The following is a 17,171-nucleotide window of genomic DNA, read 5'->3' as shown; positions in this document are numbered from 1 at the left end:
GTAGATTTTTAGGACACAGTCAACCCTCACTGCCTGCTCCAGCAGGTCACTGGGTGCAGTGTCCCAACATGGGCTGGTCTCCCCATCACCAGCCTGGGAAGGTGGCAGGTAACTGGGGTTTCGAATAATGGCACTGTATTTGGGGCTCAGGAGATAGAATGGAATTCTCAATCAGGTACAGCTCAGGGATGGTAGAACCACGTATGGGTGCAGAAATCCACACCACTCTCTTGCAAAAACAGAACTTCAAGTGCACCCATTAACCCTTTTTCTTTTTAAAAATGTGGACCATTTAAAAAGTCTTTATTTGGCTTTGTTGCAATATTGCTTCTGTGGTTTATGTTCTGGATTTTTGGCCAGGAGGCATGTAGGATCTTAGCTTCCCAACCAGGGACTGAACCCACAGCCCCTGTATTGGAAGGCACTGGACCATAAGGGAAGTCGTCTAGTCGCAAAGTCGTGTCCAACTCTTTGTGGCCCCATGGACTGCCCCTGCCAGGCTCCTCTGTCCATGGGATTTCCCAGGTAAGAATACTGGAGTGGGTTGCTGTTTCCTTCTCCAGGGGATCTTCTTGACCAGGGATTGAACTCCCATCTCCTGCATGGGCAGGCAGATTCTTTACCACTGAGCCATCTGGGAAGCCCTTGCCCATTAACTCTTGATTACCTCTGTGAAATAAAAGAAGTGCTCTGCTAATGTGATCTATTAGGTGGCCATTTTTCTGCCAAAATGCCATTTTCAGCATCACATTCCTCCTCATTCCCTGCTAAGTTTCACAGGAAGTGTAATAATAAGCTGGCATTCCCTGACCACTCCCCGCACCGAGGAATCTGGACGTGGTGGCAGAGGGCTGTGAAGAGTGGGCCGTGTGGATGAAAAACAGGGACTATAATGAGTAAGTGATAAAAGTTGTAGCTAACAGGAAACAGAGAAGGCTTCTGCTGGATAGAAAAGAGAACCATGTCCGGATTCTCCTCCTCTGCTGAACTGCACTGAACTGTGCTTATACAACTCATTGCACTTCTGCATCTGGGCCTCAGTGTCTCCATCTGCCAAAGGGAACGCTGGGACTGAGGTTCTGAACCTCTGTGGTTCTGTGATTTTAACAGAGAGGCCATTAGGGATGCACAGCGATTCTGACTTCAAGGCTGGGCTGGGCCAGGACCATCTGTAGGGCCCAACTCCTGGAGCCCAGGCCCGGGGAAGCGCTGCTTGATGCACGGGGCCAGTAGCCTCGGGGGACGGAGCCAGCCCTACAGCCCAGCACAGGGCTGAGAGAATTTCTAAAATCTTTCCTCTGTGGGAGGGATGTGCACAGAGGCGGCCTGCCAGCATGGAAGACACTGGCCCTACAACTGGGGGCTGCTCCCGATGGCTACTGTTTTCGCCCTGAGCGTGAACAAGGAATATCTGTTGTTCCGTGTTTCAGCCCCTGAAACTTAAGTCAACTCACTTCTTTGGAGCAGGATCATAGAATTTGTACTGATCCATGATTTTTTCTTCCAGTTTTTCCTTGTGTCTCCGTAACGCATTTAATTTGTCTCTGTGGAGAGAGGGGACAGACCACCAAGTCAGGTTTAAGCCAGAAAAATGAAGTCACTCAGCTCGGCCTGGGACCTGGCCCAGCACACGTCACGTGGGCCACCCTGGTCACTGAGTCAGGAATATGTGAATGGAAACACGGGATACAGGCCCAGGAAGTCCTAATGCCTCGAGGCGGCCTGCGAGCACCCAGGACCCAGCTGAGTGACCTCAAGGAAGCAAACCCCTGACCGTCTGAAAACCCAGCTCAGAAGCAAGGACTTTCCAGCCTGGTCATTCAGGACGTGGGACACCCCAGGGTCACACTCAGGGCCAGTTCCTGGGTGTGCATATCAACCAGACCTCGGTGGTGGGGTGAGGTGTGCCCTCAGATGCTAGGTGGGCATCAGGGCGGAAAAAGTCATCTTAGCGAAAGCAGACCTCTGACTCGGACCCATTCCAACATTGGGTTTCTGACTACACTTTTGTGCAACAAACTTGAAAGCTTCCAGGGGCCAGAAAAAAAAGACGAGGAGCACAGTGGGCCTGGAAAGACCAGGGAGGGCGGGGCGGCCTGAGGCATGGTGAGCCACCTGGGATTGCTGCCATGTAGGAAGAATGCAGACCTGGGTCGGGGGATGGGGTGGATCTTCTCATTTCCCAGAGAAGCCAGAAACTCAAGATCGTGAAGCTAAATCTCCCAGCTTGTACATGCTGGAAACCAGTTTCTATTTCCAAAAATGCAGAAAAGACCAGAAAGACACGTCCTGAACCCTGGGCTGCCAGAGAGCTCCTCTGCTTCCTGGGAGAGAGATGCTGGTCTTCCTTATTCACAGGGTGTGCTTTTATCTCAGGAAGCCCTGCGGGCGGACTCCGTACAGCACTGCCCACAGGGCCACCGACTCCTGTCCCCTCCAGCCTCTCACCACCTGGGTGGTCTCTTCACAGCGTGGACCCTCGGTTTTCTCACTGGAAAATGAGGCTTCTGGGCCAGAGGCAATGGCTCACGATTCTTTCTGTCAAGGCACTGCCAAAGTTCCACCCAAACCAGGGACTTTCCCAAGCATTCCCCATGAAGGAAGCTCCTCATGCAGAGAGGCAGCTTTGGGAACCACTGGGTCCCAACCCCTCACTGCTTGAGTCAGCCCCCTTGACTCGAGGCCTGTGATTTGTTCCTCTGTCCTCATGGCCCTGCAGCGTGGCCTTAAGCCTGGAGGGCTTCCGTGGCTGGGTTCGCCTCCCACAGATGCACGCAAAGTCAGAGAGCAGGCCCAGGCCCCTCCCGGCCACCGGAACAGCACTCTGCTCCACTCGAAACAGCCTCCAGGAAGCCTGCCAAGCCCTGGCCCTCTGCAGACGCTCTCTAATGCAGAACTGTCATCCACCCATCCCCCTGGGGTCCAGGCGCCTCCTCTTCTAGTTAGCACCTGCCCGGCGTCTGCAGCGATTATTATCCGCTGGATTACAGAGGGCCAACTTCAGGCAACGGTCGTTTCTACCCCCAAAATTATGGTGTGGTTTTTGATGCAAAGCATTTTCTGGTAGGTGGTGAGCCACCTCTGAACGTGGAGGTGAAACCAGGAGGATAACAAACAAGTCTCAGGACACTTGAGAGCTGGACGAGACCACGCCCCTCTACAACATCTCCTTCCTTCCCCAAGCCGGCCAGGCGCTCCTGCCCACAGCAAGGACAGTCCAACCGCCACAGCAGAGTGGTGGAAACCCCCTGAATCCACGGACCCATCCTGTGTTACTTCACGTCTGTGCCACATCTCAGTACCAAGCCTCCTGAGCTCATCTCTGGCAGCTTCCTAGGTCTGGCTGGACCAGCATCCTATAACACTTCCTGGTGTATCCCGACTCGTGAGCCAGGCATCGGCGCCTCCTCTGCTGGGGCTCCTCCAGGTTCCCTGCACCCAGGCCCCTGCCATGCTCCACCTCCACATCCCCCCAACTGCCCTGCTGGTCCCCGTCCTGCATCAGCAGCATTAACCCCATCTCCTCCTTCTCCATCTCCCTGAAGCTCCTCAACCTCTGGTACGGACACAGCTCTAGTCATATCCCATCGGTCCCACCAATTCCCATTCACCAGATCGCTGTGCACCTCGCAGGGCCCATGTAAAGCCGGGAGAAATAAACACCGTGGCACACTGGTCACCCACCCTCCAGACGATCATCGAACACAGACATGAGTGAGAAAGAGTCCTGCAATGGCATCTGTGCTCAGCCTTCGAAGTGAATTCTTTCCCTGAGCTACTTCTCGGTGGCACGCTTCTATGTATTTTTAGAAGTGCACTTAATTCCAAAAGCAGAGTAAGAAGCTTCTGGCGGTGGGCAGTGCCTTTAAAAATCTAACGAAAGCCAAATGCCACTACCTGCAGAAACCCAGAACCACTCCAGGGCAAGAGAGAGGAGGACACGCTGGTAAGCTGGCCTGCCCTTGCCCTCAGGACACTGACGGGCCCCAGAGCTGCTCTGGCCTGGCACGGGGAAGCCAGGATCCCCATCACCCGGGCCCCTTACATGTACTGCTTCTGTTCCTCGTGGTACTGCTCCTTGTTCTCCAGGTTCTGTTCTAGAAGCATCTGGTTCTGCTGGCTCAACAGCTGGATTTGGCTCAAGAGGTGATGGTTTTCTTCTTCCAAGTTCCCCTTGAGTCGGGATAGCAGCTGAAATACACATCAATAGTGTCTTAAAAATGGTGTGACCCCGTGAGTCTGCTTCTGGGAGGCCAGCTTCCGAAAGAACGAAAACGCCACGTGCGCCAAGACATCCATCTCAGGCCTCCCCGGTGGCTCAGTGGTAAAGAGTCCACCTGCCAATGCAGGAGACAAAGGTTTGAACCCCGGTCCGGGAGGATCCCACATGCCACAGAATAACTGAGCCCATGGGCCGCACCTACTGAGCCTGTGCTACAGAGCCCGGGAGCTACAAGCACTGAGCCAGCACGCCCAAGGGCCCGTGCTCCGCAGCAAGAGAAACCACCACAATGAGAAGCCCGAGCACTGGAAGTGGAGAGCGGCCCCTGCTCACTGCAACTAGAGAAAAGCCGGAGCACCAGAGAAGACCCAGCACAGCCAAAAGAAAAAAAAAAAAACAGACACCCATCTCAGTATTATCCAACTCGTGATAATTAGAAAGGACCCAAAGGGCCACTGCCCAATCTGACAGCTGTGGGCAACAAGTGGCTGCTGAGCACTTAAAACGCAGCCAGAAAAACAGACAGAAACAACACAGCCAGTCCTCGCCAAGACGAGCAGGGCAAATATAGCAAGTCCTAAAGACTTAACTCGGAGAAGGCAATGGCACCCCACTCCAGTACTCTTGCCTGGAAAATCCTATGGACAGAGGAGCCTGGTAGGCTTCAGTCCATGGGGTCGCTAACAGTCAGATACGACTGAGCGACTTCACTTTGACTTTTCACTTTCATGCATTGGAGAAGGAAATGGCAACCCACTCCAGTGTTCTTGCCTGGAGAATCCCAGGGACAGGGGAGCCTGGTGGGCTGCTGTCTATGGGGTCGCACAGAGTTGGACACGACTGAAGTGACTTAGCAGCAAAGACTTAACTAAAAAACGGATGTGAAGTATCTGTGTAAACAAAATATATTATTTAGGATTAATACCACCTGCTTCCCTTCACTTTTTAAATGTGGCTAACTTGACAATTTTAAATTATTTCTGGTGGCCACATCATTATTTCTATGGGACAACTCTGTTCTAGCTGAGGGTCAGCACACTTCTCTTGTAAAGAGCCAGGCAGCAAATATTTCAGGATTTCCAGGCCAGATGGTGGTCTTTGTTGCAACCACTCAACTCTGCTGTTGCAACAGGTGAGAGCCAGAGACAAGACGTACATGCATAGGTGTGCCCACACTCCAATAAAACTTGACTTACAGATGCTGACATTTAAGTGTCACAGCATTTGCACTTGCCACACAAAAAAGAAAGATGGTAACAATAACCCGGTGTACGAGACAGCAAAAGAGACACTGATGTATAGAACACTCTTATGGACTCTGTGGGAGAGGGAGAGGGTGGGAAGATTTGGGAGAATGACATTGAAACACGTAAAATATCATGTAAGAAACGAGTTGCCAGTCCAGGTTCGATGCACGATACTGGATGCTTGGGGCTAGTGCACAGGGATGACCCAGAGGGATGGTATGGGGAGGGAGGAGGGAGGAGGGTTCAGGATGGGGAACACATGTATACCTGTGGCGGATTCATTTTGATATTTGGCAAAACTAATACAATTATGTAAAGTTTAAAAATAAAATTAAATTAAAAATAAAAAAAAATAAAACTTTTTTTTTTTTCACTTTCTCAACCATTATAAAATGCAAAAGTCATTCTGAGTTCACAGCCATATAGAAACAGATTTAGGGGCTGGACTTGAGTTTTGGGCTGAGGACGGCCAGCTCTTGCTCCAGAGTATGTGTATGATGGTTGGTGTACAGCAAGACGACTAGCTTTTTGGCTTCAGATGGCCTGGGTGGCAGCAGGCTCTGGCCTGAAGTCCGCACGGAGACCCTGAAGCACAGCCCGTGGTGGCGGGGCTCCCTGGGACAATATCTGCCAGTGTTGTGGCCCCCATCTCCTCCACAGGCCCCAGTCCCAGCCCAGAGTGTCTTTGGGTGTCTTGGCACCCTGGCCTCTGCTTCCTCAGCTGCGATGCCCCATGGGGCTACCGTGAGCTCAAAGGAGAAGACCCTCCGGAGTGTTTCTCAACAAAGGGCAAGAGGAGCTGTGTCTGGAGTCCTGGCCGTCTTGGGCCATCCCGGGGCTGGGGCGGGACCCGGCCACTCCTCCCTGCCCTGTCTACTCTGTCTTACTGTCCCGGGCTCTGCTAACAACTCCATCTGAGAGAGGTCTGCTGCTGAACACAGTACTTTCCAACCGAGTACACCAGAAGGCAGGGCTCTGCTCCTTTGGAAACCGGGGGAATGCGTGTGTAAGCTCCAACCTGACCGCCCCGGGATCAGGAGCCAGGCAGACAAACCCCAGCACAGAAAAAAAATAACAACAACAAAACCTGTGACATTTCCCTAGAAGAGTGCAGCTACTACATGAAAAGAAATGGAACAACAGCATGGACACAAGAGGGCAGGGATAACACAGCACACGGCTGTATCGCTGCACCTGCTCCGACCCCTTGCAAAAGGCAAAGATCAGATGCAATGGTGCTTCTGCGTGCATCCTGACCAGTCGAGGTGTCCGTTCCCCACCCAGACAGCTCTGGCCTCCTCTCGGTCTCTGGACCACCTTTACACGCGTCCTCAGAGCATACGCGCCAAGGAGGACCCATCTCGACCCCGCTGAGCCGGAAGGCTGTCACGCCAGGCACTCGTTCTGGCGTCTGGGGACCCCACCGCCCAGCCCCAGGCCTCACCTCGCAGTGGTTGTCCAGCTTGGTCAGCGAGATGTCCATGCTCTGGTGCTGCTCCTTCAGTGTGTCAAACCGGGCCTGCCAGCGGTTCAGCTCCAGCTGCGAGCTGTTCAGCGAGGTCTTCAGCTCCTTGGTGTGGGTGTGCAGTTCCTCGTACTCCCCCTTCAGCTGGTGGTGCAGGAAATTGACCCTGGGGGTGGGGGGCGCAGAGAGCCACAGGGCTCAGGGCCAAAGAGCACTCCCAGGCCTTGTCCCAGCTGTGCAATCTTAGACCAAAGCACAACCTCTCTGGGCCTCAAAACGAGGGAGTAGAACAAAACCAGGGGTTTTTAAGCTGGGTTCTTTGGGGTCCTGTGAAGGTACCCCTGGTGCCCCCACCCTGTCTGGGGCAGACAGCACAGGCAGGCTCAGGCACCCACTCCAACAGAGCATCACTGTAGTTAAGGCTCTGGCATGTGTGCCTCCTTGGAAAAAAGGGTTCTGCTGTTCAAAGATTTTTTTAAACACTGAACCACAAAATGCTCTAAAACTCTTTGTCTCTGCTCAGCTCCTCTTCCCAGTTCCAAGCTCCTTTTCTAATTTCAACTCTCGAGATAAATAAAGTATGAGATGCTGGGGTATTATGTAAATCTGCTAAAATTATCATCATCATCTTAACTATTATCTAACTGGGCTTTCTCAGGGGAGGATGTATAACAGAAAGCTCAAAGTACCAGGGGCTCATGGACTTGATTTTGACACAGATGGGTCATTTGGCTCACTGATTAAATGAATTAGGGGGTTGACATTTAAAACTGTGAAAGTTTCACATCAATATTCAAATGTGCAACTTCTTTCAAGACAACAAGCACAAACAAAGGAATAATCTGGCAGCCCCAGGCCTGCCTCCCAGCTGACCACCTTGAGACCAAGTGGCTTCTCCGTTTCACTGTCTGGTCTACGGCTGGCACTCATCACCCACGTGCCTGACCTGCCTGGCACCTGAGCCTGCAGTCCTCTGTACCCATGAACACAAGGACATGGGGAGGAAGCGGCATCATGTGGCCCTGCCAGAGAAAAGACCCGATTCAAACCCTGTCTCTGCCACTGACTACAAGCATCGGCCCCGGACGAGGCATTTAATCTGTCTGTTCCCTCATCTATTTTTTAAAAAATGGATGATAATAATTCTATGACGGTTAAGAACCTGCCTACTATGCAGGAGACCTGGGTTCAATCCCCGGGTCAGGAAGGTCCCCTGGAGGAGGGCACGGCAACCCACTCCAGTATTCCTGCCTGGAGAATCCCATGGACAGAGGAGCCTGGTGGGCTACAATCCATAGAGTCGCAAAGAGTTGAACACGACTGAGCGACTAACGTACACGATGATTCTGTAGATTCCTGTCACTCTCGGTGGGAACAGTCGAAGGTCCCCGAGACACTAAACCAGCTCTTAAGGAGAAACGTGGGGTGTGTTTCCGTGAATCTGGTCACATGTTTGTGTCAGCTGGTCAAGACACACCTCGTTCAGTGTGGCTTCCGCCTGTGATGTGCTCACAGCCACCAGCAGTGTACTCATGCCTGAAGGAAGCTTATCTACCACACCTGTATTCTCTGCAGTGTACATCACAGCCCTGCACTTGGGAACGTGAGAAGGCATCCCACCTGGGGGCCATTCATGTTATTGCCTGGGGGAGTTTTGCAGAAATTAATGCCTGTGGCTGGCGATCTGTTATGTAAGTGAATATTGAAACGTCTCTGGTCAATAATGTTCAGGTAATGAAAGACGCTGTTAATATACCTCCCATTAATAAGCTGTTGAATGGCAAAACTGTCACCAAAAAGTACAAAACCACGAAAACCATGATTCTAAACAGGCCACGAAAAGGACGCTCGTTTGCAGCATGGGCTGCTGGGACCGAATACCCTGGGCATCCTTAGCTGGAAATGTGTGCGTCAGGCACCTCGAATGTCCCACCACCCTGGGCATGTCCTCAAAAGCGTCACGAGCGCTGATTTGGGGCTTACAGATGAACGTGAGCAAGGAGGTGAGTTCATAAACAGGGAACCCGTGAGATGATGAATGTGCCTGTGGCTGACATAATCGTCATCTCGGGGTGGGAGGTGAGGACCGCCAGCTTACTGGACGCGCTGTCCCAGGTACTACACTGGTCCTTCCATCCCAGTCCATTCTCGGTGACCTCATTACCAACCAGCTGTTAGCATGATGGGCTGTAAAACACACGATGACCAGGAACACCCTTGACCTCAGGGAGTGCTGAGTGGGTGAGATGCCGCTGCCTATGGGCAGGTGGGTCCCGGGGCCCCAGCGTTTACCTGTCTAGCTCCTCCTGCAGCCTCCGGTTCTCGCTCGCGGCCATGGCGCTCGTCCTCTGCTCCTGCTGCAGAGCCTCCCTCTCGGCCCTCAAAACCTTTTCCAGCTCGTCCAGCTCCGCCTTGTGCTTCAGCATGTCACTGTGCCTGCAGGAGGGGACACCTTGCTGGCAGCCCGTTCCCCAGCCATCTGTCCCCACAGGTAACATACACCCTGGAAGACCTTGGAGCCTCCTCTGTGGGGAGCGAGGCTTAGACGGTAGGCAATCTCGAGGGTGGCGGCTGAGAAGCGTCCGAGCCAGCAGCCAGGGAGGTGGTGCCCAGGTTTGGGGATCTCTTCCAGCCCTGGACCCAGGAAGTCCCTTCCTCCCACCCAACACGCCTCCACAGTCCCCTCGATCCCCTGTCACCGCAGCCTTCCCTCCCTTGGGTCATCTGGAACTCCAGAACTATGTCCTCTGAACCCTACGCCCTTCTCTTAGGGATTATAAATAAGCTACCAGGTGGTTCACTAAGAAAGTGGTAGTTGCTCAGTCGTGTCCGACTCTGTGACCCCATGGACTGTAGCCCGCCAAGTTCTTCTGTCCGTGGGATTCTCCACGCAAGGATACAGGAATGGGTGGCCATTCCCTTCTCCAGGGGATCTTCCCGACCCTGGGATTGAACCCCAGTCTCCCGTATTGCAGACGGATTCTTACTGTCTGAGCTACCTATTCAGCTAGGTTCACTAAACACAAACAGATTTAAAAGAAATCACCCTAATACCAAAACCTGACAAAGATCCCACAAAAAAAGAAAACTACAGGCCAATATCACTGATGAACATAGATGCAAAAATCCTTAACAAAATTCTAGCAATCAGAATCCAACAACACATTAAAAAGATCATACACCATGACCAAGTGGGCTTTATCCCAAGGATGCAAGGATTCTTCAATATCCGCAAATCAATCAATGTAATACACCACATTAACAAATTGAAAAACAAAAACCATATGATTATCTCAATAGATGCAGAGAAAGCCTTTGACAAAATTCAACACCCATTTATGATAAAAACTCTCCAGAAAGCAGGAATAGAAGGAACATACCTCAACATAATAAAAGCTATATATGACAAACCCACAGCAAACATTATCCTCAATGGTGAAAAATTGAAAGCATTTCCTCTAAAGTCAGGAACAAAAAAAAAATAAAAGAAATCACAAAATAAACAGCTGAAGTCCAGTACAGGTAACAGCTAATAGAGCAGCGAATCCCTGGGGATGGGGGTGGGGTGGGGGAGCCCTTCCCACTCTTGTCGAGCCTCGCCCTGGGGTCAGGGGAGCAGAGGCTCCCTGATGCGGTGCTGGGCATACGGCTCTGCCTGGCTTTCTGGGGTGATCTTTTTCAGGCAGGTTAATGATTCTGGGAAAAGTCATCCCAAGTCTGACAAATCAGGGCCATGGGCTGACCATTAGGGTCCCTGGCTCCCACTTCCCTGTTGTAGCGTCTTGGGACAGCGCACTGATCCAGCATCTCTCTGACCGTCAGTCACCACCCCACTGCAGGACAGGGCCCGGGTGAGTCTGGCTCATCACCAAGTCCCCAGTGGAAGGAGGCACCGTGTTCAATAAATATGTGTTAAGAGAATAAATGAGCAAGCGTCCGATTTCAGTGTCAAAGGAAATGAATGTAGAGCCTTTGTCCCTGTGAGCCAGGTACCCAGACTCCTGAACCTGGAGCCCTGCCGCAGACAGACCCATGGGGCCTCCAGCCTGTCCACAAGCGCTGGGTAACACAGTGGCTCTGTGCTGCATTGAGCCAAGGGCTACAGGAGAAGCAACGATGAACTCCAGTCCAAATTCCACCTGCAAAAGCCTTCCCCTGCTGAATACACATGAAGAATATCATAAGATATTATAACACATAACAGGAGAGGTGAGTGCTGGGCATTGTGCTAGCTTCAGAGTTGAGTGAACACTTCTCACGCCACATTGTTAGTAAATAGGGTGCCTCCCCTACCAGTCTAGACTCAGCGCCAAGCACACTGCAGGTGTGTGCAAAGGATCACATGTGTACGGAAGGGTGCAGAGGAGGCCGAAGACGCTCAGTTTGGCTGGAAGGAGCAATCTTACGGGAGCAGACGTCTCAGCAGGACGTCAACTGTCTCAAGGATGGCAATCTGGGTGGATCAAGTGAGTGGAGGACTCCAGACAGAGGCAAAAAGGAAGCACCAGGTGAGTGGATGAATGAACGCCATCACCCCCGGTCCACAGCACCATCAGGCACCCTCACGCAGCTTTGCTGGCTGTATACCCTTCCCCTGGTCTGTGATGAAACACCCCGCACTGCAGCTTCACTGAGCATCGTAAGGCCGAGTCGAGGGAGGCACTGCCAGCAGGGCCATCTCACAAGCGGATGACGAGGACAACTGCTTCTGCTCACCCACCACCCACCCTCGCGAAGTGTTAGAGAGACTCTCCCTCCTGCATTAGAGCCATGTGCGTATCACACCTGTCCCCAGGTGTGATGGGTTCTGCCACCCCTGCCCAGGAGCCTGGGACAATCACTGATCTGCCGGGGCAGGTGCTCAGGCGATGCTGGTTGACTGAATGAATGTACACAAAACCCAGAACCCACGAGCTGTCAACAGTGCAAAGTGAAGACTTGTGCATTTCAATGTATGTAAATTCTATCTTAAAGTATAGGGCTAGAGAGTGGAAAGTAAAGATGAAACAAAGATGGCAAAAAGCACTCACTGCCGAAGCCAGTCATGGGTCTACAGAGGCTTCACTCTACCATTCTGTTTAATTTCTATATACCTAAAATTAAAAGTTGTTTTAAACTATGATGCTGGAGGAGACTCTTTAGAGTCTCTTTGACAGCAAGGAGATCAAACCAGTCAATCCTAAAGGATATCAACCCTGAATATTCATTGGAAGGACTCATGCTGAAGCTCTAATACTTTGGCCACCTGATGTGAAGAGCTGACTCATTGGAAAAGACTGTTGCTGGGAAAGATTGAGGGAAGGAAGAGAAGCGGGCAACAGAGGATGAGATGGTTGGATGACATCATCGACTTAATGAACATAAGTTTGAGCAAGCTCCGGGAGACGGTGAAGGACAGGGTAGCCTGGCGTGCTGCAGTCCATGGGGTCACAAAGAGTAGGACAGGACTGAGAGACCCAACAACAAAAGGTTAAAAAAAAAATGCAGCTCAGACCTTGAAAGGCAAGAACAGAACAGAAGGCAGGGTGAAGGGCATCAGTGTACATGAGCTGCTATGGTGAACTTCTTCCTTATTCTTGGTTTGGAGAGAAGAGAGAGGGAAGAAGAGACTCCTCACGGGAGCAGGGACCCCACACCAACAAGCAGTTTCCCTCAGCCGGGACTGGCCGTGACACCCCTTCTTCCCTGGGGATCCTCTGGCCACCCGTTCTCCAGCTGGTCTCACTCCGAACCACTGAGGGAGACTCTGATTTACTTCCCTTTGGGGAAGCTCCAGTGCCCCAGATGGTGTGAAGCCGCAGGCCAAGAGGAGACTCGCGGGGCACGGAGGGACACAAACCCGGGGGACCCGCCTGCCGGCCCGCCAATGCGCACCTCTCGCCGAGCTCCTTGTGCTCCAGCTCCAGGTTGCGGTGCAGGGTCTTCAGGCAGCTGTGCTGGTGGATGAGGGCCTCATACTCGGCGGACTGCCGCTCGTGAAGCGCCCCCAGGTGCTCGTGGTCCTGCAGCAGCGCCTGGTAGGCGGCCGTCAGCTGCTCCTGCTGCTTCTGCAGGCTCTCGTTCTCGCTCTCCTTGGCCGTCTGCTGGCTCTGCAGCAGTGCGTACTGGGCGCTGAGCGAGGCGCTCTGGGAGGTCAGGGTGGAGTTCTCCACCTGCCGGGAGGGAGACGGGGATGGAGGCTGACACGAGGGAGCGGGGACCCCCCCGGGCCAGGCAAAGACCCAGCTGGGACCAAAGACAGTTCTACTCGGACTTGAGGAATGGCTGGGGGAGGCCAGACGGTGTAACAGGCTGTCACATGGTGCTTAGTCCTGAAGTCTCTCCACAGATGTGACTTTCGGTGGCAAATGAGGCCCTATCTATGAATAAGCTCCTTGGATACCATCTTTGAATACTCTTAAAAGCCTAGTTTTAAAAGAGCATCACTGAGGACACAGGATACCTGAACAACCTACCTTAACTTAATTGACAGCTTCAGAACCCCCACCCAACATCCAAAATTATGAGCAACTGCAGGGAAGGGAACACTTCATAACTCATTCTGAGGTCAGAATTAACTACCTTAACATCAAGATGAGACAAAGATATGACAACTACAATCAAAACCCCAACAAAACAAAACTACAAACCCTATTTCCTTATTTTACTAGAATAATTTCCAACATCTTTGCCAGTCTCTTGTTTATCACCCCTGACCCATAAGTTACATACTTTCAGACCCCTTTCTCAGAAACTGCAATGAATAATTCTTAATTTTTTTCACAATCTATTAACTGTAAATAAATATCCACATCTTAAAATGCACGATCCAGAACACTCGTTTGGCTAGATGCTCTCAACAGACATGTGATACTCCATTTCACTCGTGGAGATGAAAAATTCACATTTGCTTCAGAAAGATTCTACCAGGTCCTACGGTGAAGAAATGTGCTTGGCTTGGTTGAACTCAACTTATTTGATTCCAGAGTCTCTTTTCCCAAAAAATTCCTAAGAGCATCTCAAGAAATAGATTTTGGGAAACAGACAAGACTGCAAATAAAAGCAGGGAAATGAACTTTTTTTAGCCTGGGCAGCCAGGTGTTTAATCACTGAAAACTATTTTCAAAGATCCCGAGACTAGGAATCATGGTGTATGATGCATCTGCTAAAAAAAAGCCCCAAACTCTCCCTCTGCTTCATCTTGCTGATTGGGAGTTGTGAGCATGCTGGGCCGGCCTCTAGGAGACAAGAAGCATCCTCCCCGCGAGGCTGGCCCGCCCGGCCCTCACCTGCAGCTTGGCCGTCTGTGTCTGCAGTGTGGTGTTATGCTCCTGCAGGAAGGTGCTCTGCTTCTGCAGCGTCAGGATCTGGCTGCTGAAGGCCGTGTTCTGGGTCTCCAAGTGCTGCAGCTGTTCCTTGAGCAGCTGCTTCTCAGCCTGCAGGGCTGCATTCTGGGGGAGGGAAAAGCATGGGATTGATCAGATGCCAGTTCCATATCTGCTTCCCTTGTGGCTCAGCTGGTAAAGAATCCACCTGCCATGAGGGACACCTGGGTTTGATTCCTGGGTTGGGAAGATCCCCTGGAGAAGGGAAAGGCTACCCAGTCCAGTATTGTGGCCTGGAGAATTCCATGGACTGTATATAGTCCATGGGGTCACAAAAAGTCAGACACGCCTGAGCGACTTTCACTTCACTTCTTCCATACCTGCTAAGTGGCAGCGGGGACCTGAGTTGCTGGGAATGAGAACCCTCAAGAGTTGATGCTTTGGGGGCTAAAGCCAGACTCCATTAAGTAAGAGAAGTAACACTTTCCCTCTTAGAAAGACAATAGCATCAGAAAAAAAATTTTTTTTGTCCATGTTTTCATGATAGAAATGATGGGGATACACATGATGGGGGTCTTGCAAGGAACCTGAGCATGTGAGTGTGAGACAAGGGTGAGCTGGAGTTACAGCTGCTTTCTTTAAAGTTATCTGTCTTTAATGCTTCTCTCTGTTTTCTGTCGCTCACCCTGAGAATGCATGTCTGTGAGCTTGCCCAGGACAGGAGTCAGGGCCTGTGCCCACAGCCTCATCCCACTCAGGGGTGACAGCAGGTAGGTTAAGGCGGTTCATCCTCTGCGAGGCAAATGAAGGCCAAGCAAAATAGGCCACCGACTGGACTAGGATGTGTGGGTGGTGGTTGTGGCCTGTCCCTTACCAGTATAGGGCTTAGGGTCAAGTTTCGTACACTCTATCTCACCTTTTTCATCTGTCAAATGAAAACCATCACTATCTACTTCATAAGGCCATTGGGGGGACATCAAAGGACATCAAGTGTTTAGACATGCATGGACAAGCTTGTTCTGTAAAGGGCCAGACAGCAAATATCTGGGGGTCTGCTGGTCGTGTGGTCTCTGTCGCAACACTGACCCGCCGCGGGAAGGCAGCTCCACACAACGTGGAAGCAGAGGGTGTGTCTGTGGGCCAATAACGTCTTATTCATGAAAACAGGTGGAGGACTGTGGTGGACGGTTGACCCCCCGCAGAGCAGTGAATCACAGAGCCCCGTGGAAACGGTGCGGGTGTAGACGCTCCAGGCCCAGTGATGTGCTGGGAGGCAGAGAGCGCGTCTTCGGGGAAGACGTGCACACACCCTTTCAGTTAGAAACTCCGAAAAGGGACCTCCCTGGTGGTCCAGTGGTTAAGAATCAGCCTTCCCCCGTAGGGGACACAGGTTCGATCCGTGGTCGGCGAACGAAGATCCCACGTGCTGCAGGGCAACTAAGCCACGTACCACAGCTACTGAGCCCATGTGCAACGACTAACATCTGACATAGCCAGAAATAAATGAACAATTTAAGATAAATAAATAAAATGCTCACTTAAAAAAAAAAAAAAGAAAAAAGGCTGAAGGGATCTCAAGTGGAAAGGAGCTCACAGGACCTGCCAGGAAATACAAGAAGTGGCTGGTGAGACCTGTGTCAATCTCAACAGCTCCTGCTGCCCGGGGTCCTTCCTGGTGATGTGAATTCCCACTCCACCTACACGACGGTTCATGGACGGCCTCTCCCCACTCACGTTGCGCTCCAGTTCGATGGCCCGGTCCTTCACACGCAGCAGCTCCATCGTGGCCTCCTTGTGGCTGGGCGCCCAGGGATCCTTCCCCTGGTGACCCTCGACTGACGTCCCCATGGGGTGTTTGAATGAGTTTTGTGCCTGCGTCCCCCCTTCCTGGCTCTGCTTGAGGATCTCACACTCCTTCTTCAGCTGTGGGAACAGGAGTGCAGACTTGGGGCAGGAAGGGGCCCAGCTGGGGGCCCCCTGCACCAAACCATCTCCTCGCCCAGCACTGGCGCGGACCCGCCAGGCACCTGCCTTTGCTTTTGCAGGGGGCACACACAACCTCCATCCTGCATGTTACCCCCTCCCTGTAGATGGGATTGAAGGGCAGCGCTGGGACCCAGCCCCGACTTCAGCTACATGACTGTGGCCAGTCTCCTCCCTCCCCTGAGCCTTGGGTGTCCTCTCCACAAAAACCTGCCCCAGGACACGGGCATCCAAGTCTCCCCTCTGCCACCCAGGTGAGGGTCTGGGAAAGGTGAGGCGGGCATCTCACAGCCACGACCCCTGGCCTGTCTCAGGGCGGGTTGGGGGGACGCTGCTCTTACCACCTGGATCTCGTTCTGCAGCTGGTGATTCAGGCTGGCTTTCTCTTCTACCTGCGCTTCTAAGAAAGCAATCTTTTCTTCTTTCATGGAGAGTGTTGTTTTTAAAGCTGATTCATTTATGCTCTCCAAAATCTTGTATTTCCTGAAAAAATAAAAATACACGGTAGTATTTATCTGTCTCTTCCTCCCACAAGCTCCCAGTCTCCCAGCTGCCCTCAAGGCCCTCCTGCATTAAGCTGGTTTCTTCATCTTGTTGAAGGATGTGGCCCAGAAAGACCGCAGGAGCCAAACACCGTCACCCAGAGCCCTTCCCTGGACTCCTGGTATAAACACATCTGGGACACTCGTAAATGAAACGTTATGGCTATAGTGTTCCAGGCGTCATCTTAGAGAAGTACTGTTATGCCCATTTTACAGATGGGGAAACTGAGTCTCAGAAAGGTTAACGAATCCATCCACAGTGCTAGGTAAGTGGTAAATCTCTGTGGACTTGTAGCCACACCAAAAGGACATCATGTTGGTTACAAGTCCAACAAAAGTCCAAGATGCTGGATTTCTTGGAAAAGCGAGATCATTCAGGAAAGCACTGCAGGCAAAGTAGCAACAGTT

General features: G+C 51.9%; 1 protein-coding gene across 14 annotated transcripts in view; it reads right to left on the bottom strand.

The window, feature by feature from the left end:
* The window catches only part of CCDC88C (coiled-coil and HOOK domain protein 88C), a 146,159-nt gene that overhangs the window by 19,083 nt on the left and 109,905 nt on the right, over window positions 1-17,171 (bottom strand). For all 14 annotated transcript variants that reach the window (XR_015149473.1, XR_015149475.1, XR_015149474.1 and 11 more), the window contains 8 exons: window positions 16,563-16,704; window positions 15,973-16,161; window positions 14,203-14,364; window positions 12,809-13,086; window positions 9,227-9,370; window positions 6,914-7,100; window positions 4,046-4,191; window positions 1,455-1,544 (listed from right to left, as the gene is read on the bottom strand). Coding sequence is in view for 11 of the 14 variants with exons in the window: in XM_086363223.1 (XP_086219349.1) it covers window positions 1,455-1,544; window positions 4,046-4,191; window positions 6,914-7,100; window positions 9,227-9,370; window positions 12,809-13,086; window positions 14,203-14,364; window positions 15,973-16,161; window positions 16,563-16,704 (1,338 nt within the window). In the remaining 3 variants the exon portion in view is untranslated. The remainder of the gene's footprint in view (window positions 1-1,454; window positions 1,545-4,045; window positions 4,192-6,913; window positions 7,101-9,226; window positions 9,371-12,808; window positions 13,087-14,202; window positions 14,365-15,972; window positions 16,162-16,562; window positions 16,705-17,171) is intronic.

This window comes from Bos grunniens, chromosome 21 (genome assembly GCF_055505025.1).
Source record: "Bos grunniens cultivar Pamir isolate PY7600 chromosome 21, Bosgru_T2T1.0, whole genome shotgun sequence".
Lineage (NCBI taxonomy): Eukaryota > Metazoa > Chordata > Mammalia > Artiodactyla > Bovidae > Bos > Bos grunniens.
This window is presented reverse-complemented; position numbering and strand designations above follow the sequence as displayed.